General features: G+C 46.1%; 2 protein-coding genes across 2 annotated transcripts in view; one reads left to right on the top strand and one right to left on the bottom strand.

The window, feature by feature from the left end:
- Positions 1 to 4,289: 4,289 nt before the first annotated feature.
- Positions 4,290 to 17,582, bottom strand: CRIPT (CXXC repeat containing interactor of PDZ3 domain). The gene is made up of 5 exons (XM_040351563.1): positions 17,486 to 17,582; positions 15,188 to 15,253; positions 12,864 to 12,918; positions 11,072 to 11,175; positions 4,290 to 5,195 (listed from the first exon to the last, which is right to left on the bottom strand). The coding sequence occupies exons 1-5, from the start codon at positions 17,499 to 17,501 to the stop codon at positions 5,131 to 5,133; spliced, it is 306 nt and encodes a 101-aa protein (XP_040207497.1). The 5' UTR covers positions 17,502 to 17,582; the 3' UTR covers positions 4,290 to 5,130.
- A 60-nt stretch (positions 17,583 to 17,642) lies between these two features.
- The window catches only part of PIGF (phosphatidylinositol glycan anchor biosynthesis class F), a 29,357-nt gene continuing 25,547 nt past the window's right edge, over positions 17,643 to 21,452 (top strand). Inside the window, exons 1-2 of the mRNA XM_040351561.1 lie at positions 17,643 to 17,730; positions 20,515 to 20,750. Coding sequence (XP_040207495.1) covers positions 20,523 to 20,750 — 228 coding nt within the window. The 5' untranslated portion in view covers positions 17,643 to 17,730; positions 20,515 to 20,522. The remainder of the gene's footprint in view (positions 17,731 to 20,514; positions 20,751 to 21,452) is intronic.

The raw sequence follows: 21,452 nt of genomic DNA, 5'->3' as shown, positions 1-21,452 counted from the left end.
AAAGGAAGGGAAAAGAAAAAGAAAAGGAAGGGAAAAGAAAAGGAAGGGAAAAGAAAAAGAAAAGGAAGGGAAAAGAAAAAGGAAGGGAAAAGAAAAAGAAAAGGAAGGGAAAAGAAAAGGAAGGGAAAAGAAAAAGAAAAGGAAGGGAAAAGAAAAAGGGAAAGGAAGGAAGGAAGGAAGGAAGGAAGGAAAAGGAAGGCATGATGTCATAAGCCTAGGCTTTTTACCAGACAAGAAACAGGAAGTGGCCTGTATAAGGTATTTACTGGCAGAATTTGTTTTGTTTTTTTAAACAAGGGCAAAAGATTTAATAGATGGAAAGATGCAACACTTTAATAAAATAATCTTCAGACTTTATAGGATGTAGAAATGTACAGTTTATTTCATACACAAACCATCTCAGTCTGCAGAGTATGGCACTACTTTTTACATCATAAAAACCACCCCAAGCAAAAAACAGAACTGATGAGACCCAAATTCTCACTGCAGAAGATAAAAATAAAACATAAATTAAGTAAAACAAATCCAAGAATAAAAGCTTTCTACACATAAATTATATAATGTTTACAAACTGGTTTATATTTGCATGAAGAAAGAAATGTTTCTGAGTACATTGAAAATAGATCTGGTATAGCTGGGACCAATATTTTCTAAAAGCCGACTTTTCATGCAGTAGCAATATAGTTGACAAATGTCAGTATTTCACATGGACCTAAAGACTGCACAAGTTACTTATTTTATGCAGCTGTGAGAACTTCTACAAGGTTATAAATCATATTAGTAGCTCTTTGTTGGCTACCTGTTTTTGGTAACGTGGTCCACCGATTACCATAACACTTGGAAAGGGAAACACCTTCTTGCACAGACATGTCATCCTAGCAATTTGTAAAGTACAATACGAAGGCTGATCATGTGACCACAGCAGGGAGGCATGACTACAAAGCACCCAGTAAGGAGTAAGTGACTGAAATACATGCGTCAGTTTCAACAGAATAGTAGATGTAGGAGGCGGCAAGATCCTTGCAATGTGTATATGCAACGACCACCTTAAAAGTGGTTGTAAACCCCCGACCTATTTTTACATATAGGTAAGCCTTTACTAAGGCTTACCTATGTGTACTGGAAATATCTCCTAAACATGCACCAATGATGTCATCGGCACATGCGCAGTGAAGGAACGCCCCTCTGTGCCGTTTCTTCCCCAGCGTGTGCTGTGACTGGAGGCTCGGCTCCTGCGTGGGAGTGACGTTACACGGCTCTGGCCAGTCACAGACCTGGAGTCCGCGGCCCCGGAAGAGGGGTGAATGTCCCCAGCAGGGGACATCGCAGGCTTCGTTTGCAAGGTGAGTGGCACATAATGGGCTAGTATGCAATGCATACTAGACCATTATGCTTTTACTTTGTAGGGGAATATAGAGGAAGTAAAACCCATCAGAGTTTACTTCCTCTTTAAAAAGCGGTAGTAAAGCCTGATTGGTCATTTTTTACCTACAGGTAAGCCTATAATAAAGCTTACCTGTAGGTAAAATGAAAATCTCCTAAACATACACAGTTTAGGAGATAGTCACCCTGGATGCAGCCAGTTACATCACTGGCTCATGCGTTCTGAAGGCATACCTTGCTGGACCTTGAGAGCTTCGTGCCAGAGCCGAGGGAGCGGGAGTGACATCATCGTGACTCCGGCCAATCACATAGCCAAAGTGCGCACACCTTGAAGAAAGACCAGGGGAAGATGTCAGCCCTCTCAGCGGTGACAGTACAGTGCTGGAGGGCCTTGATCCAAGGTGAGTATTTCATAATATGATTGTATGCGATACAACAGCTGCAGTTAACCGCAGCATTAAGGCCTGATTTACACCTATGCAGGTTGCATATTCCAGGTGCATTTTGTGTTTTTCAATACACATTTTTGATCCGCTGAAGTCTATGAAACCAGAAAAAAATCCCTGACCCTTTCCATAAGATGCACAGATGTGAACTACATCCATAGCAAACCATGTTAAATGGACTGTAGTGTGTGTTTTTGCATAACTGAAAACGCACAAAAAAATAAAAATAAAAATGCATAGGTGTGAACCAGGAAAAAAAATAAATGTTTCCTCTGATAAGTTCATTTTACAAGCTGTAACATATTTTGTGCAAAAAAAAAAAAAATATTACAAAAATGATTTACCGTATATACTCAAGTATTTTTTTTGGGCTGAAAATTACCCCCTCGGCTTATACTCGAATCAGTAACTTGCCCATTGCAGAATCCGATCTGTGTACCAGAGTCTGTGACAGACGGCGGCCGTGCAGTTTTAAAAAAATCGCGCTCCTCCTTGTGCTGTTCTGTGATAGGCAGAACACTCGGTTTCCCAGAAAACACTGTGTTCAGTGTTCCGCCTATCACGATCGCCCTCTCGTCCATCACAAACGAGAGGGCGATCGTGAGAGGCAGAACACTGAACACAGTGGCCCAGATTCAGTAAGCAGTTACGCAGCGCAATTGCTGACTTGTGCCGGCGTAACGAGTTCTCCTGATTCAGAGAACTCGTTACTCCGACTGCAGCCTAAAATCTGCGTGGCATAAGGCTCTTATGCCACGCAGATTTTAGGCTGTATTCTTGCGTTGACCGCTAGGGGGCGCTCCCATTGTGGTCAGCGTATAGTATGCAAATTGCATACTTACGCCGATTCACAATGTTGCGCGGGCCCTGCGTACGCAAGTTACGGAGTTTCTGTACGGCGTCTTTAGCGTAAGGCTGCCCCTTCTAATAGTAGGGGCAGCCAATGCTAAAGTATACCCGTCGTTCCCGCTGGACGACATTCACGTTCACTTTGAAGCAAATGACGTCCTTGCGACGTCATTTGCCGCAATGCACGTCGGGAAAGTTTCCCGACGGCACATGCGCTTTACGATCGGCGCGGGAACGCGCCTAATTTAAATGATTCCCGCCCCCGGCGGGATCATTTACATTGCGCACGCTTACGCCGGGCAATTTTGCCGGCGCGCCCTCGCAATTTACGGAGCTACTGCTCCGTGAATCGAGGGCAGCGCAAAATATTTGCGGGGGTGCAGGGCAAAATCGTTGCCCTGCGCCTCCGCAAATAGAGCGCAGATCTCTTTGAATCCGGGCCAGGGTTTTCTGGGAAACCGAGTGTTCCGCCTCTCACAGAACAGCAAAAGGAGGAGCGCAATTTTTTAAAACTGCACGGCCGCCGTCTGTCAGACTCGGGTACACAGATCGGATTCTGCAAATGGGCACAGTGAGGTCAGGCTGCAAATGAGCATTGTTGACCCTTATTTCCGCTTGCAGTAGCTGCTGCAGTCTCACCCTAGGCTTATACTCGAGTCAATACGTTTTCTCATTTTTTTTTGTGGCAAAATTTGGTCCTCGGCTTATACTCGAGTATATACGGTATATTCACAAGAGACAGTTAGGCCTCATTCACATGGGGGGCACACATAACCGTACACCTGTGGAGGGCCGTGTTTACCTGCACAGTTGTCACATTGGCACATCAGCAGCTGTGTCTCAAATCGACACCAATGGGACTGCTTGCATGGGGATGCACAAAACACATGTGCATCTTCATGTAGGTAAACACGGCCCCCCCACGGGCATACAGTTGGTTACGCTCTGTATAAATAAAACCTTAAGGCTGAGTTCACACTGTTGCGAATTGGATGCAAGGGTTTCTCTGCATCCAATTTGCATATGAGGAGACTGTGACTGGCTCTCTATGGATCAGGTTCACACATCTCCGCAGCGGCTCTGATGCAATTTGCCCAGGAGTCCTGTGCGTCTTTTGACCCGTTTCAGGTCTGAATTCAGCCAAACATTTGGGTTGTAATCGGATCTGAAATGATGAATGGAGACGCACCGGACTCTGAGGTGGAGCAGTGTGAATCCAGCCTAAAGGAAACGTGTTGAGAGAAAAATAGGGGTTGAATTATTAAAGGTAAACAAACATGAAAGAGCAGTTGCCCCAGAGCTTAATAAAATTAGATGAAGCTCTGCCGACTTCCATCATCCAATTATGTACAAGCAAAAAAATAAAAAATACATTTTCTTCCTTGCGATTGGGTATTCATTGTAAAGTGAAGCTTCTCCTCATTTACCAAGCTCTTGACCAACTGCACTTCCAGAGTGCAACTACACCTGCAAAGTCGTTTTGTCTTTAGTAAAATCAACCCCTTAGGTTAACATTACTGAGCTCCTTCTTAAAGAGACACTTGGTGGAATGAATACATTGGCTGCTCTCCATTAAAGCAACCATTTTCTCAGACTCTTTATACGTCCCCCCCCCCCCCCCCATATTTACACATTAACCATTCATGCCAATGTTACATACAGTGTCTATCCAATGCCACACCCCTGACCCAATACTTCCCCACTCCAGGACGCTCTCCCTGCACCTTTATTCATTGCAGTGGCCACTTAAATGCCCAGTGATTGAGCCTAAAGGGGGTGGCGAGGTCACCCCTTCTGTCATGTGGAGTAGGTCACATACCACCCCATACTTAGAAGTACTATGTATTTTTTGCCAGCTAAGATAGAGGGAGGTACGGCAGGGGAGGACGGAAGAGCAGCATCAGTGGGTTTGGGGGGCAGCTATGCACAGACATTGTGACTTTGTTAAGTGACATTGGGGTTGATTTACTAAAACTGAAGAGCGCAAAATCTGGTGTAGCCCTGCATAGAAACCAATCAGCTTCCAAAGCGCAACTGAACAAGGTAGAGTTAGAAGTCGATTGGCTACCATATAGATCTGCACCAGATTTTGCACTCTCCAGTTTTAGTAAATTAACTCCAGTGTCTCTTTAAAATACAAGCTGCATAGCCGGTACACAGGATGTCAGGATCCAGTATTTCTGTGTCAATGCCTTGAAATGAGAATGCAGGGAGTGAAGAGTGAGCTCATGACCTCCATACTTGTCTTGGGTCAAGGACTCAAACATATTGAAGCCAGAGGATCATCATGCCAGGCAGGTAACTAGCATTTATACCCCTCTTGTAGCAGGTTTCCTTTAAACTCTTGTTCACTCCCCCCCCCCCCCCCACCCCCTCTCACTCTCCAAATTACTTGCTGAAACATTAACCGGGTCGAGCATTAGAATCATTATGCAGCTCTTCTGGGCTTTGATTAAACAGAAGTTTGCTTGTAATTCTTCGTGTCCAACACTTTCTTCCCACACATTGCACAGATTCCTGCAAGAAAAACAGATGGCGGTGTGAGCACATTCAACATAAAACAATTCTCTTATACAGTATGGTATTAATTATTAACACACAGGGAGGTAGAGGGAATTCATTTTTTTTTTTTTTTTTTGCTGTGCTTGTCTGCAGACACAAGATCAGAACTTCTTGGTATGTTTTCCTTTGTTGCACTGGAGATAAGTGCTCTCCGGTTTTGCAAATTGAGGGGAATATATAAGAAAAAAAAAAAGTTTGATCTCGTGATGAAGAATACAGAGAGACTGGGATACAAGATCTAACCACTCATGTCCAGCAGGGTTATGCCTTTATTTTGGAGGGAAAAGCAGTTTTTAGTTGTAGTGATTTGTCTGTTTTTTCCATGATTGAACCCAAAGCCAAATGTCAGGCACATGTATAAAAAAGACACAAATTAATGCAGATCTGTATGCCTTGACATAAATTCTTCATTTTTTTTTTATATTTCATAAAAGCAGTGTGAGCACATGAATCTGACTGGAATGAGCCTTTTGCAATCCTCTATACTGAATAAATCACACTGGAGAAAGCAGCAGCATGGAGCCAGTCATTTGGAACATGTTGATAAGAGGAGACAATAGAGTGACATATCGAGGAGTCCAGTCACAGGCTGGGGGGGGTGGGGGTGGGGGGGGGGGAAGACTTGAATGTGACACCCAATCACAGCAGTGAAAGAACAGATAGGGGTCCTGCTGAGGGGGGGGGGGGTAATATGATCCAACATGTACAAATACATAAGTGGTCCATATATTGAACTTGGTGTTGAGTTATTCACTTTAAAATGTCAATACTGAGGACACGGGGTCACTCTTTACGTCTAGAGGATTTTTTCCTAAATGTACAGAATATAACTGGGTACTAACATTAGTATATATAGATCTGAAAATTGGTCCATTGGCTGTTGGAATTAGACTATCGCGGTACAGATAAGATGAAGTGAGGTATAAATACGCATGAATAGAAAAATAGCTGGATTTTATTAATAGATGATCAATAAAAAAACAAAAACATTCATGTACCATTAAAAACATTTTGTGGCAGACCACACAGATCACCAGTAGAAGAATCCCCAGGTGGGGGAAAAACCTGATGGGACATGGGTCGCGAAGGGCATCTCTACTAGTTTGGTCATCGGGACGACGTTTAAAGCCCCTAATAGACCCGAGACACTAGGCGCCACAAAGGGAGGTCCCCTGCGGCAGACATGGGGGGGGGGGGGGGGGGGGGGTGTGCCATGGATGGACTGACTGCAGTGCAAAAGGTCAAACCCAGGGAGATAGACCAATAGTAGATGGATAACATAATTGAAAGGGCGCTGTGGGATCGACAACAGGTTGCAGAGTGTGGATAATACACTGCAACGGAACCCAGCATAGTGTACTGGGTGATGGTAAAGACAGGTGTTCCTGGACTTCGGGCCCGGGGAACACCTGCCTTTACCATTACCCAGTACACTATACTGGGTTCCGTTGCAGTGTATTATACACGCTCTGTAACCCGTTGTCGATCCCACAGCGCCCTTTCAATTATGGTATCCATCTACTATTGGTCTATCTCCCTGGGTCTGGCCCTTTACACTGCACTTTTACACTGCAGTCAGTCCATCCATCCATGGCACGTCCCGTCCCGCCCCCCCCCCCCATGTCCGCCGCAGGGTACCTCCCTTTGTGGCGCCTAGTGTCTCGGGTCTATTAGGGGATTTAGACATCCTCCTGATGAAGCGATTCACACCGCAAAACTAGTAGAGATGCAGTTTGCGACCCATGTCCCATTGGGTTTTTTCCCCCACCTGGGGATTTTTCTATTGGTGATCTGCCACAAAATGTTTTTAATTGTACATGAATGTTATTTGTTTTTTATTGATCGTCTATTAATAAAATCCCTTGTGGGGGCATCAGAGGAGCGGCGCCATTGAAGTCTCTTCCACAAGATTTTTTACCATTGGACCTATCCGGCTCCTGACGATCGAAGGTCTGCACATCAAAAGGAGCTTCTATTGATCTCATTACTGTCCTGGAGTTCGTGAATGTCTGATTGACACACCGTCGCTGACGAGTGTGTCCACGTCAGTTGTTAAGAGTACCCTACCTTATATTTACTATTTGGATATCACTGTGGATCGCTGATGAGACCTGCATTGGCTGTACAAGTTATCTGATTCCTGTATCTGAGAAAGACCTACCTCACACGGTTTTTGCTATCCAGTCCCTCCTCAAGGAATCTCCCCTTCTTTCATTATAGGACTCTAGGAGTTATTGCTCATGCACATTTATTATTTATTACATATCACTTGTTGGACTTATATTACTTATCATCACTTGTGATTTTTTTTTTTGTCACAATATGGCTACATGCTTTTTTTTAGGTCTTTGGACACATTTGGTAATGTGCTATATTCATACTATCATCCTTGTGTGTGTGACCTATCTATATATTTTGTTTTACCTATATTGATATCCCCTCCAGTGGTCTCCTGCGGTATTACATTTATTCTATATACATCACCATCCCACACTATTCCTTGAATAGTTTGGTTTGATGCTAATTAACACAGGATTCCTTATATGGAACACATGCTTTTGATTATTCACTACACATTGTCTGATTCATTTCGGATAATGCTTAGCGCTGCACTTTTCTTTCTTTAAATTTTTGTATACAACACTGTCCGTTGTTGGTGCCGGCTGCTATATATATTTTTTCACGTTTTTCAGGTTTAGCGCAATTTCTTTTTTAATTTATTAATAAAATCCAGCTATTTTTCTATACATGTGTATTTATACCTCACTTCATCTTATCTGTACCGCGATAGTCTAATTGCCCGCCTCCCCCCCCTGTTTTTCGGAGTTTTGATTTGGGGACCAATTTTCCGATCTTTATATATTCAATTTCTTGGATGATGGTATGACCAATTTTATCATAGATTACTCATTTGCCTTTCAAGAGGCTACTTTTTCATGGGAACTAACATTTGTAGGTAAAGTTGTTCCAGGGAACATCCAATTGCCTCTCGGGGATCAGGAAGACATTTTCTTCCTTGCTGGAGCAAATTGGATCATGCTTTGCTGGGATTTTCCCCTTTCCTCTGGATCAACTGTGGTTATAGAATTGTGCCATTTATTTTAGGCCCCCCTCTTTTATTGGGTAAACTAGATGGACTTTCTACAACCTATGTAACTATATTTGGCCCGTGTGTATGGCCCTAAAAGTGGTTGTAAAGGCAGAAGGTGCCTTTCCTCCAATCAGCTGTCTCACAGTGTCTAACAATAATCCACCCCTACAGATGAATGAGGAAGTGGAAAAAATAAAATCTAACAGGATGTGCACGTTCTAAACAGCATATAAAAGGGGGAGACAGCAGATGTACATGCAAAAAAAAACAACTTATGTAGGGAGATGTTTCATCGCTGTGTATCATCTGAGGCTGTTCACTTCACTGGGTATAGAAGAGGGTTTACATCCACTTTAAGATTTAAAATTGTGCATGTCTGTGAAACAGCATCAAAACTATGGTACCCAAAATTGTCCATAGGCACCACTTTAATTAGTTTAGTTAGAATCAAACACGAGCGATGGCGCTAGAATAATTGCTCTAACTCCAATATTTGTGGCAATATCGCATATGTGTGCTGCAATCACGGTTTACATTTGTGCTCCAGACCTAAATGTGCACTTGAATTTGTGCATGAGCACAGGGGGACAGGGGTGCTTTTGACTTTTTTCTATTATATGTTTCATTCAAATGTATTTATTTATTTATTTTTTTACACTTTAAAAAATTAAAAGTGGTTGTAAACCCACTCTGACAACTTGCACCTAAAAGGTAAGCCTAGAATAAGGCTTACCTGTAGGTGTAAGAAAGATCTCCTTAACCTACACAGTTAAGGAGATATTTGCAGAAAACACTGCACCGATGTCTACCGCGCCGGTGCACTGAGCGTCCCAGCATTATGATTGGGATAATGCCAGTCCTGCGCGCATGCGTGGGAGTGACGTCATCGCCGCTGCCCGGAAGAAGCGCGGAGGGGACATGGCGGAGGAGGGGAACGAGAAGCGCTTCGGGGGCCTCGATCTCAGGTAAGTCATTCATAATGACCTTAAAATAACTTTCGGGTCTATTAGAGGTGGCTGGTGGTGAGGAGACTCGGCAGTGCTGAAAAAGTGGTCAGGCAGCTGCAGCCATGATCCTGCAATAACTACTTGCATACATACACCTATACATACACACACACACACAAAGGATATCTAAAAACACACACACACACACACACACAGTCATACTTACCTCCTATGTGCAGTTGGTTTTGCACAGACTGGCCCCAATACTCCTCTTCTGGGGATCCTTAGTGGAGTTCCTGTCTCCTCCTCTACTCGAGTTGGAGAGCCACTCTCCCTCGGGGCACTTGTGCAGGCGCGCTTCTCTGACCTGCTGCGTCTATTGACACTTGCCCCCACATCATTGGATTTTCTTGACAGCAGTGGGAGCCAATGCAAGCAATCTATCCAATCAGGACCTGAGACACTGGCTGGAGCTGGTGTGCTCACCCCCGTCGCTGAAAAGACCGGGTTTAGGTAAGTAAAAAGGGGGGCAGCTGCCTCACAGGAAGTTTTTTACCTTAAAGCGGAGTTTCACCCAAAAGTGAAACTTCCGCTTAATCCACTCCTCGCCCCCTTATTTTTTTTGGGGGGGGGGGGGGGGGGAGTGGGGGCATCCTGTTCCACTTCCTCCTTCTGCCGAGGGGCTGCTAAGGCAATACGTCATATCGCCTTTTGGCCGCCCCTCCCTGTAGGCAATCGCCTGGGACACGTGACAGGTCCCAGGCGATCACCTGTCCAATCGGATGGCCTAGCGCCGCTCGCGTATGCACAGTGGGTGCCCGGCCGTGAAGCCGAAAGCTGTCACAGCCAGGTGCCCACACTTAGAATGAAGACACCGGCCGGAGAGGAGGGGGGGGGGGGGGGGGAGAGGAGCGGAGCCCCGGCGCTGGAACATGGAGCAGGGGAGTGTATATTTGTTAAAAGCCAGCAGCTACACTGACTGGAACACCCCTTTAATGCATAGAATGCATTAAATGTGAAAAACATTGAGGTTTTACAACCCCTTTAAAAGAGCCCCTAGTGGCCTGCGCGAGAGCCGACGTATAGCTACGGGCTCTCTCGCAGGGGAGCCAACCTGCCGCCGTAAAACGACGGCGGCTGGTCGGCAACCAGTTAAAGAAGAAGACACAGGTCTGTGAGAGCCAGAAATCTTGTTTGTTTGTAGAGGAGACCAAATACTTATTTTCCACCATAATTTGCAAATAAATTCTTTCCAAATCAGACAATGTGATTGTCTGGATTTGTTTCCACATTTTGTCTCTCATAGTTGAGGTATACCTATGATGACAATTACAGGCCTCTCTCATCTTTTTAAGTGGGAGAACTTGCACAATTGGTGGCTGACTAATTACTTTTATGCCCCACTGTATGTGCAATGAAGGGAGATCACACAATGTGCAGACTGCTGGATCCTATAGAAATCTTCACTTCCTCTTCCTGCTGCTCTGCTCTGGGGGTTAACAGCTTTGGGTCTCCAGGCTCAGCTGCACTAGAGATGATCTGATGGGGACACAACCCCTCCTGCCCTCTCCTCCAATTAGAAAAGGGTTTTCACTGATTACACTGCCTGTAACACGCTCTTTGTGAATAGGAGAGAGAACCTGATCAGTCACAGAATCCCCCCCCCCCCCCCTCCATTCACAAACCCTATTATCAGAATCAAAATAAGGTAGAAAACAAAAGTAAAAAACATGAAACAAGTTTTCAGAGTTAATAGCACGTTTCATGTTTGTGGGAGAATTTCTGTCACTCACCCTTCTTATAGGCACATCCTTGGCAGTAGTGCGACCCAGGCTGGTGGACAGAACTCTTGCAGATACGACATATCGCAAAGCGATGTTTTCCATATGGGTCAAACCTGCAACAATTGAACACTGTTGAATGAACACATTTTATTTCAGTAGAAGATGAGTGCCTTGGCAGAACTCTATACAAACATCAATGACTAGGAACATGAGATAAGTTTATAGCCAAGGTAGGCCTGTGCTTATGGACACCTGATCGTGAAAAAAAAAATGCTCTAGCAAAGCGCGGTGACGTACAACACGTATGACGGCACAATAAAGGGGAAGTTCCATTCGGATGGCGCCATCCTTTGGGCTGCTTTTGCCGATTTCGTGTTAGTAAAAGACAATTCGCGCTTCTCAGTCTGTTACAGCATGATGAATGTGCTTACTGCTTTACGAACGCTAGTTTTACCAGAATGAGTGATCCCGTCCCATAACTTGCTTCTGAGCTTGCGCGTTTTTTTCACGTCGTTAAAGCCCACACACGACCATTTTTTACGACGTTGAAAACGTTGTGAAAAATTAGAGCATGTTCTAAATTTTTTATGGCCATTTTGAACTTTAAAGCTTAAAGTGGAACTAAATCTAACTTGTAAAAAAAACTACAAGCGGGCAGTTTTTATATCAGAAGAGATATGCTATGTCACTTCTGCAATAATCACCTGCTTGCAAAGTGCAAATTAAAGTGGTTATAAAGGCAGAAGTGTTTTTTTTTTTAATCTTAAGAGAAGTATGGGATATTTTTTTTTTCATCCCATGATCATACTTTCCTGGGTGGATGTCCCACATTGCCTCTTCACTGAGAGCTGAGCCACCGAACACCGCTGATGGCTCGGTTCTCTCACCTCCCTCAAGCAGAGAGCTGCTGCCTGTCAGCCAGCATTTCTCCTGCTGTGCTCCTCCACGCTCATTGGAGCACTGAGCTGTGGAGGGGTGGGGAGCGGTCGTCTCAGCAGCTCACTAAGAGGCTGAGATGCCCATCAGTGCCAGGCACCTGGCAAATGCAGACTTCCAGAGTTGGGATGACTCGATGACTGAACTCTGTGACATCAGCAAGAGCGGACTTCAGACCGCTCTCTGCTGAAAACGGATCACAGGAGTGCAAAACGAATTGCACTCCTGCGACCCTTAGGAGAAGCCCAGCCAAATGAGCTCAGGCTGGACTTATCCTTTAAAGGATAAAAAAAAAAACCTGTGTGCAGCAGCACATTTTCTTCCTGCAACCGCTAAATGCCAGCGGGAGAGAAAAAGAAGAAGCTGGCTTTCAGGGGCTGCAGGAGGAAAATGGAGAGGATCAGTTCCTGTATATTCCGCCCCTCCTGTCCAAGCATAAAACAGAATGTGGCAGGAAGGCAGCATGGTGGAGGGTTGCCATTGCGACCTTTGATGCTACTCCAGTGGTTGGGGTGTCTGGTAAAAACAACTATGGGGTTTTACTGCCCCCAAACTGCAAAAGTAAACAAGCTCTTACTGTCCATAGCCCCCTAGAAAAGGCTGCTTTCACACTGATGCACTGCGCTATACCTTAGGTGCAGCACAGAGCACCTGTGGCTTTTCCTGACGTTATCTGCACTTTTCCATAGACTTCCATTATATGGTGCAGGTGTGCTGTACTTTCAGAAAGTGCACCAAACCCACAGGATATAATGGTTTGAGGTCAAGGGTCGCATGAGAAGGCTCCAAGGGCCACAGGTCGAGCATCCCTGCTTTAAGAGAAACATGAAAAACCAAGAGAGCCATTGATGTAAACTCAACTTACCTTGCTTTCTTTGCAGTCAGTGCCTTGTTTTCATTCAGTTTCCGACCTCCACTTTCTAACAAAATTAAGATACAAATTTAGATTAGGATGAACTCAAAATGACAGAAAATACGTGTCAGCTTCAATGTATTTGACAATAATCATTCGTCAAGAAGTGCTAAACTATTATACAGAGGTACACAGTAATATTCTTACAGTGGATCAGTTGGCTATAAATCACCAATCATCTGCATCTCAAGGGCACCATGCCCGTCTTTGTTTGCTTGCCAGCCAGTTTAAAAATTCTACATCACTACATATCCATCCTCTGAATGGCCTGCTGGAGATTTTCAGAACAAACCTTAAAATGATTGTACAGTCAGAAGGTTTTTTATTTTCTAAATAGGTTCCTTTAAGCTAGTGCATTGTCGGTTCACTTACCCTTTCCTTCGAATTCCCTTCTAAATTTTTTTTTTCTTTGTCTGAATTTCTCACTTCCTGTTCCTCCTCAATAAGCTTGCCCCCATCATCCGAGCCGTTCTGGCTGGGGGCTAGTCAGCCAGAACAGCTTACTGAGGAGGAACAGGAAGAGAGAAATTCAGACAAAAGAAAAAAACATTTAGAAGGGAAATTGAAGGAAAAAGTGAACCAACAATGCACTAGCTTAAAGGAACCCATTTAGAAAATGAAAAACGAACCTTTACAACCCCTTTAAGATAAAACACCTTCTGCGTTCTGCAGTACCCCTAATACCTACCTGAGCCCCATCCAGATCCAGCGATGTTGTAGGATTGTCTCGGCTGCCGGGGACTCCCCTCCTCATTGGCTGAGAAAGCAGCTTGGCGCCATTGGCTCCTGCTGCTGTCAAAGTCAGTCAGCCAATGAGGAGAGAATGGGAGTGGGGCCAGGCCATGGCTCTGTGTCTGAATGGACAAAGGTAGCTGTGACACGGCTCGGGTGCTGTTTGCTGTGGAGGCACTCAACAGGAGGGAGGGGTCAGGCGCACCGAAGAGGGACCCAAGAAGAGGAGGATCTGTTAGTTAAAATATAACAGGAATATAACTGTCAGGCCTCGTACACACGACAGAGTTTCTCGGCAGAATTCAGCGAGAAACTCGGTCAGAGCCGGATTCTGCCGAGAAACTCTGTCGTGTGTGCACTTTCAGCCCGATGGAGCTGCCGAGGAACTCGTCGAGAAAATAGAGAACATGTTCTCTATTTTCTCGTTGTTCTATGGGAGAACTCGGCCCGCCGAGCTCCTCGGCGGCTTCAGGGCTGAACTTGCCGAGGAACTCGACGTGTTTGGCACGTCGAGTTCCTCGGCCGTGTGTACGAGGCCTCACATTGGCTTGTACTCTCCAAACTTTCAAACCACCAAATGGTGTCATAACCGATCACAGGTGCAGCACCATGGCAACTGCAGATCAAGTGGTCAAGATGATGAAGCGGTCACCTTGGCCTCTGATCTGCAGCGGCTGTAAAAGAAAGGAGGATTTAATTCCTCTTGAAAGTGGAGTTCCACCCATAAATATAACATTACATCAGTAGTTTTAAAAAAATGTAATTAGTCCTTTAAGGAAAAAAAATCATTTTTTTTAGATGCCTTCAAAGTGTTGTTGCTAGGCAGAATAGTTAATCTTCCCTCTTCCTAACCTACACCGCACAGACTCCTGGGAATGTAGTGGGTGTAACTTTCCAGGAGTCTGTGCACTTCCCAGTCTCGAAGAATCATGTAACTTGGACAGTACAGGTGCTGAAACCTGATCTGAAACCTATTACACTGTTTGTGCAGCACTGATCATGTGTGAGATCTGCAAGGCTGAAATCCAGGAAGTCATACAGTCTGGCTTCATGATGCCCACACTTAAGATGGCCCCAGTCAATTTCTATTTTATAAAGTGTCTAAATGCTGTAACAACCTAACAAAACGGACCTTAGTTTACAGACTAACTTTACTAGAATACATTAAGCTTGTGTATTACAGGGGTATTTATATTTAAAAAGTGAAATTGTGGCCGGAACGCCGCTTTAAATATAAAAAGTATCTGCATTTTACATATGTTGATACAGTAAATACATTCTGAAATACAAATCCATTCTTCCCACATCCTGAACACAAGGAAGTAGGTGCTGCTACTCCCCAGTGTTATAATGCGGCTTTATCACCGGTGCTCTGGCAGGGGCAGCCGACTCCTCACCCACGCGGTCCGTAAAAGCAAAGAAAAGGCGGCACTCCGGTGTATACTCTGCAATCTTGTGTTTATTGGCGGGTGACATCCACAAATGTCAACGCGTTTCAGCCAAACTGGCCTTAATTCATCCATATTAGTAAAGAAATATTGTACCTGTAGTGTTCCTTGCACCGGACTTCCATGTGTCCGGTGTGATGACTGTGCCCAGCTTCTTCTCACCTGATATTAGAAGAGGATATATAAAGGTCATTATGAAAGGTGAAAACAATTTAGATGGTTTCTGCGAGTTCATAGCTTGCAGAAGAAAAAGAAAAAAAAAACATTGAATACAAAGAACGCTTGTGCTCAGCATTACCCATTATAAATAGAACTCATGTGGCTCAATTCACATTAAAGTAGGGATTCAGCAATATATCTTCCACCGAAAATGATTGACTGAAAATAAGCTTACCTGTATTTTGCCGATAGAAAAAAAAAATAAAAACTGTGCCGATAATGACATACTGCAACTGCATCCCATTAATTTCAATGAAAACGATGGGCTTCAACCACAAAAATCACGTCCCATTGACAATGCAAGGACGGGGACACAAGCAGCAATAATCAGAAATCCTTATTCTCTCCATAATCTAGGAAATTTGTATTCCAACCCGTGTTAGAGAGAGACGTCCCCTCACTAAGAGACGGCTGGAAGACTCGGACAGCTTTTTATTGCAATGTTCCTGTCAGAGATTTCCCCGCAGTCACTGAGACAGAAGTGAGAGAAATCTCCCCCATATGAGCAAAGACATGGAATAAACCCAGACAGAGATGTTCTATCACTACCTTACCGCCTCACTTCCTGGCTCTGTGACAACAGGAAGTAAGAAAAATCTCCCCCCCCATGACCCCGTGTGTTAGAGATTTCCCCGCATTTCCTCATTGGTGTCACTAAGACAGGAAGTGAGAGAAAATCTCCCCAGCCAGTGATTAAACCCAGAAAGAGGTTCTTACCCTACCCCACTGGTCCAGCGACAACATGAAGTGATAGAAAATCTCCCACACATAACCCCCCTTTGTTACAGATGTCCCCTCACTAAGAGAATTATAGAAGCCTATGTTGGCTTTTTATTGCGGTGTCCCTTTAGAGAATTCCCTGCATTTCCTCATTGGTGTCACTGAGACAGGAAATCTCCACAACATAACTGCAGCCAGTGATTAAACCCAGACAGGGGTTCTAACACTACCCCATCTCCTCACGTCCTGACTCAGTGACAGCAGGAAGTGAGAGAAAATCTCCCCCACATGACCCCCTATGTTAGAGATGTCCCCTCACTAAGAGAAAGCAAGAAGCCTCTGTTGGCTTTTTATTGCAGTGTCCCTGTAAGAGATTTCCCAGCATTGGCATCTGAGTCAGGATATCACCCCAGCCAGTGACTAAACCAAACAGAAGTTCTAACACTACCCCATCTCTACACTTTTGGCCCAGCGACAACAGGAGGTGAGAGAACATCTCCCAGACAAGTGATTAAACCAAAACAGAGGTTCTTCTAACATTACCCCATCTCCTCACTTCCTGGACCAGTGACAACAGGAAGTGAGAGAAGATCTCCCCCACATAACCCCCTGTGTTAGAGATGTCCCCTCACTAAGAGAATTATAGAAGCCTATGTTGGCTTTTTATTGTGGTGTCCCTTTAGAGAATTCCCTGCATTTCCTCATTGGTGTCACTGAGACAGGAAATCTCCACAACATAACTGCAGCCAGTGATTAAACCCAGACAGGGGTTCTAACACTACCCCATCTCCTCACTTACTGGACCAGTGACAACAGGAAGTGAGAAAAGATCGCCCCCACATGACCCCCTGTGTTAGAGATGCCCCCTCACTGAGAGAAGACTAGAAGCCCTTTGCTGGCTTTTTAGTGTGGTGCCCTGTTAGAAATTTCCCCATCTGTGTCACTGAGACAGGAAGTGAGAGGAAGTCTCCCCAGTATGACCCAAACCAGTGATTAAACCCAGAAAGAGGTTTAAACCCTACCCCATCACCTCACTTCCTGGCCCAGCAACAACAACAGGAAGTGAGAGGTATTCTCCCCCAAAATTACCCCATCCAGCAATTAAACCAAACAGAGGTTCTAACCCAACCCTATCCAAAGCACAACCCTGCATTTCCTCATCCGTGTCACCGAAACAGGAAGTGGGACAAAATCTCCCCCACATGACCCCCGGCCAGTGAATAAAGCCAGACAGAGGTTCTAACCTTACTCCAATCCTAACAACACAACCAAGTTCAGAATTCAGTAACCCTTTCTGAGCCGCTGAGGTGGAATAAACCACTCAGGTCAGGAGGTCTGACTTCACCTGACACTCCCTCGCTGCCAGCAACTCACAAACAGCCAGGCAAGCTCATAATAATGTTTGTATAGAAGACGGGCAGGCAACAGCTACCGGAGGATATGAAGCCCACTTACACTTCTCGCACACCATTTTCTCCTTCCTGGTAAACAAGGGCGCTCCCAATAGACGTCACTTCCCGCTTGCGACTGGCTGAGGCTGGCGCTAATTGGCTGAGGGCTGAGCCGGAAGCTAGGTGGCTGTTGGCTGAGGCTGGCACCGATTGGCTGTGGGCGCTGAGTGTCTGTGGCTGAGCGGGGCGCTGATTGGCCGTGGGCGTGTTCCCGGCGCAGGTGATGGAGGAGGAGCTGTGAGCGGACAGGTGAGGTGATGGTGACCTGAGGAAGGAGATGGGGATCTGTGTGGAGTGTCGGGGTTCTCCTCAGTTTATAATGTCCCAGGTGGAGCCGTATGTGAGGCCGCACACAGCGGGAGAGCCATCATGAGGATCTGTCTGCCCTTCACCCCTCAGGAGCTTCCTGACTGAGCACCTCCTGGAAATACCAAGGGCCTGGCTGCTTTTTGACCTTCAGGAGTGCTGGGGTGGTGTGTCCTGAGAGAAGTCAGCATTCCTCACCTCCCAGGGGGCCCCTCATCCCTCACACTGTCTATGGATGGGTAGAAGGACACATAGAGATCAGTGGGCTCTCCGTTCTCACCAAATTTCCACATTTGACCGCAGTCCATGGCGGTGTACTGCGCTACTAGAGCTGGGCGACAGTTCAGGCCGAACATCGCCCTTTTCAGTGAACACCCGGGTTTACGGGGCACTCGGTGGGACGTCCGTCCGCCGAGTGCCCCACAATGCACTGCACAGTGCATTCTAAGCACTGACTGGGCAGAGCTTTGCCCAATCAGGGCGCAGTGAATAGCTGGTTGTTAAGGAGTGGGGCCAGGAAGCGGGCTGCTGCGTCCTTAAGACCCCTTTCACACTGGGGCGGGAGGTGCGGTGGCGGTATAGCGCCACTATTTTTAGCGGCGCTATACCGTCGGAACTGTGGCGGTATTCGGCCGCTAGTGGTGCGGTTTTAACCCCCGCTAGCGGCCAAAAAAGGGTTAATACCGCCGGCAATGCCCGGCGGTATAGCTGCGGTCTCCCATTGTTTTCAATAGAAAGAAGCGGTAAACGCACCGCTCCTCTCACCGCTCCAAAAATGCTGCTAGTAGGACTTTCAGGAGGTGCGGTGGCGGTATAGCGCCACTATTTTTAGCGGAGCTATACCGTCGAAATTGTGGCGGTATTTGGCCGCTAGTGGTGCGGTTTTAACCCCCGCTAGCGGCCAAAAAAGGGTTAATACATTGCCGGCGGTATAGCTGCGGTCTCCCATTGTTTTCAATAGAAAGAAGCGGTAAACACACCGCTCCTCTCACCCCTCCAGAGATGCTGCTATCAGGACTTTTGGAGCGGTCCTGCTAGCGCATTGCTCCAGTGTGAAAGCCCTCGGGGCTTTCACACTGGAGGATCAGCAGCCACTGTTTAGGGTCAGTTTGCAGGTGATATTTTTAGCGCTCCAGTGTGAAAGGGGTCTAAAGGTTAAAGGAACACTAAAGGTACAATTATTATTTTTTTTAAATAACATGCATGTTATACTTACCTCCACTGTGCAGATCGTTTTGCACAGAGTGACCCGGATCCGTGTCTTCTGGGGTCCCTCGGCGGCTGTCTCGGCTCCTCCTCGCAAAAGCTTTCCACGTTCATGCGAGCTCCCTCGCATGGTGGAAAGCTTTTGCGAGCGCGCTCCCGTGATACAGCAGCGGCCATAGCCGCCGACTGTATCACTCGGCCCCGCCCCCCGGCGCGCCGCGTCATCCGCTGTGATTGACAGCAGCGCCAGCCAATGGCTGCGCTGCTATCAATCCGCCCAGCCTAGCCAATCAACGGCCAGGCTGGGAACCGAGCAGGACGACAAGCACGCGCCCGGGACTTTCGAACGGTGAGGTAAGTAAAACGGGGGCTCGGGGGGGGGGTATCTGGTGCTGTCAGATGTTTTTTTACCTTAATGCATAGGATGCATTAAGGTAAAAAAACTTTTACCTTTACAACCCCTTTAAGTTCACCTTTACAGATACATCTATGAGGTGAACTTACACAGGACCCCCCTCCTCCAGTCCTGCTGACCTGCCCTCAGACAGGGTTTGACAAATTTGCTTGGAATCTAGGAGCCAGCTAAAAAAGTTAGGAGCCAGAAAACGCGCCCTGTCCCGCCAAGCTCGCGCGCAGAAGCGGCCGCATATGTAAACGGTATTCAAACCATGTGAGGTATCGCCACGATTTGTAGAGCGAGAGCAATAATTCTAGCCCTAGACCTCCTCTAACTCAAAACATGGAACCTGTAGAATTTTTTTAAACGTCGCCTATGAAGATTTTAAAGGGTAAAAGTTTGTCGCCATTCCACGAGCGGACGCAATTTTGAAGCGTGACATGTTGGGTAGCAATTTACTCGGCGTAACATTATCTTTCACAATATAAAAAATAATTGGGCTAACTTTACTGTTGTCTTATTTTTTAATTTAAAAAAGTGTATTTTTTTCCCGAAAAAAGTGCGCTTGTATAACCGCTGCGCAACTACGGTGTGACAAAGTATTGCAACAACCGCCATTTTATTGTCTAGGGTGCTAGAATAAAAACATATAATGTTTGGGGGTTATAATTAGAGGGAAGGAGATGGCACATTAGAACTGCTGTTTTACTTGTAATGCCAACGGCCACCACAAGACGGTGCCAGATCACAGAAGGAAGCTTAAGCCTGCAGAAGGCCGCAAAGCCGCGGCCTCAATTCCCGGCGGGCGTGGGCCCGCCGCGATCGCATGGCGGGGTAGGTGGGGAGCGCATGGAGACAAAGGATCCTGTGTCTCCATGCACCCCCGCCACGCCGGCCGGTAATTTAGGCCTTAATTACCGGCGGGTGCAGGCGCCCGGTCACAATTTCTTGTTGCAACTGCGACCGGGCGCCCAGATTTTGTCGAGCCCTGCCCTCAGATAATACGTCGAAAACCACTGCAAAGGGACAACATGCCGCAAGAAAATGAAAGGGAACCATATAAATACAAAATGAGGTTTTGGTTGTAGTAATTTAAATAAAGTGCATGTCTTTTGTATTGTTAGGCGACCCAATGGATGAGACGGAGATCCGGAGACTTGCAGTGGGACATGTGCTGAGCGCCTTGGCTGTGCTGTTTTCCCTGTGTGTGCCGCCATTCCTCTTCGATTACTTCTCTGTCCTGGGAACACATCTCACATGGATGTGCTTCTGCTCCGTCTGTGTCATCGCTGTTAATTGTTTATTACTTTTAACGCTCAAACCAAACCCTTCAACCAAAAGAAGCTCCCTTTCAAGCAAGGTGATTAGATCATGTATTTACCTTATCCTAGAGTTCTGCTTTTGTATCATGACTTTAACCACTTCCATACCGGGCACGTATACACCTTCCCGCCCAGACCAATTTTTAGCTTTCAGCGCTGTTGCACTTTGAATGACAATTGCGCGGTCATGCTACACTGTACCCAAACAAAATTTTTATCATTTTGTACCCACAAATTGAGCTTTCTTTTGGTGGTATTTGATCACCTCTGGGATATTTATTTTCTGCAAAAAAAATTAAAAAATTACCAAAAATTTAGAAAAAAAAAAGTTTTTTTTTGTTTCTGTTATAAAACATTGTAAATAAGTAAGTTTTCTCCTTCACTGATGGGCACTGATGGTAGTGCACTGACGGGCACTGATAAGGCGGCACTGATGGGCACCAATGAGGTGGCACTGATGTGGTGGCATTGATGGGCACTAATATGCGGCACGGATGGGCACTGATAGGCGGCATGGATGGGCTTGGATAGGCGGCATGGATGGGCACGGATGGGCACTGATAGGCGGCACGGATGGGCACTGATAGGCGGCACGGATGGGCACTGATAGGCGGCACGGATGGGCACTGATAGTCGGCACGGATGGGCACTGATAGGCGGCACGGATGGGCACTGATAGGCGGCACGGATGGGCACTGATAGGCGGCACGGATGGGCACTGATAGGCGGCACGGGTGGGC

The sequence above is a fragment of the Rana temporaria genome, chromosome 4, assembly GCF_905171775.1.
Source record: "Rana temporaria chromosome 4, aRanTem1.1, whole genome shotgun sequence".
In the NCBI taxonomy this organism is placed as follows: Eukaryota; Metazoa; Chordata; class Amphibia; order Anura; family Ranidae; genus Rana; species Rana temporaria.
This window is presented reverse-complemented; position numbering and strand designations above follow the sequence as displayed.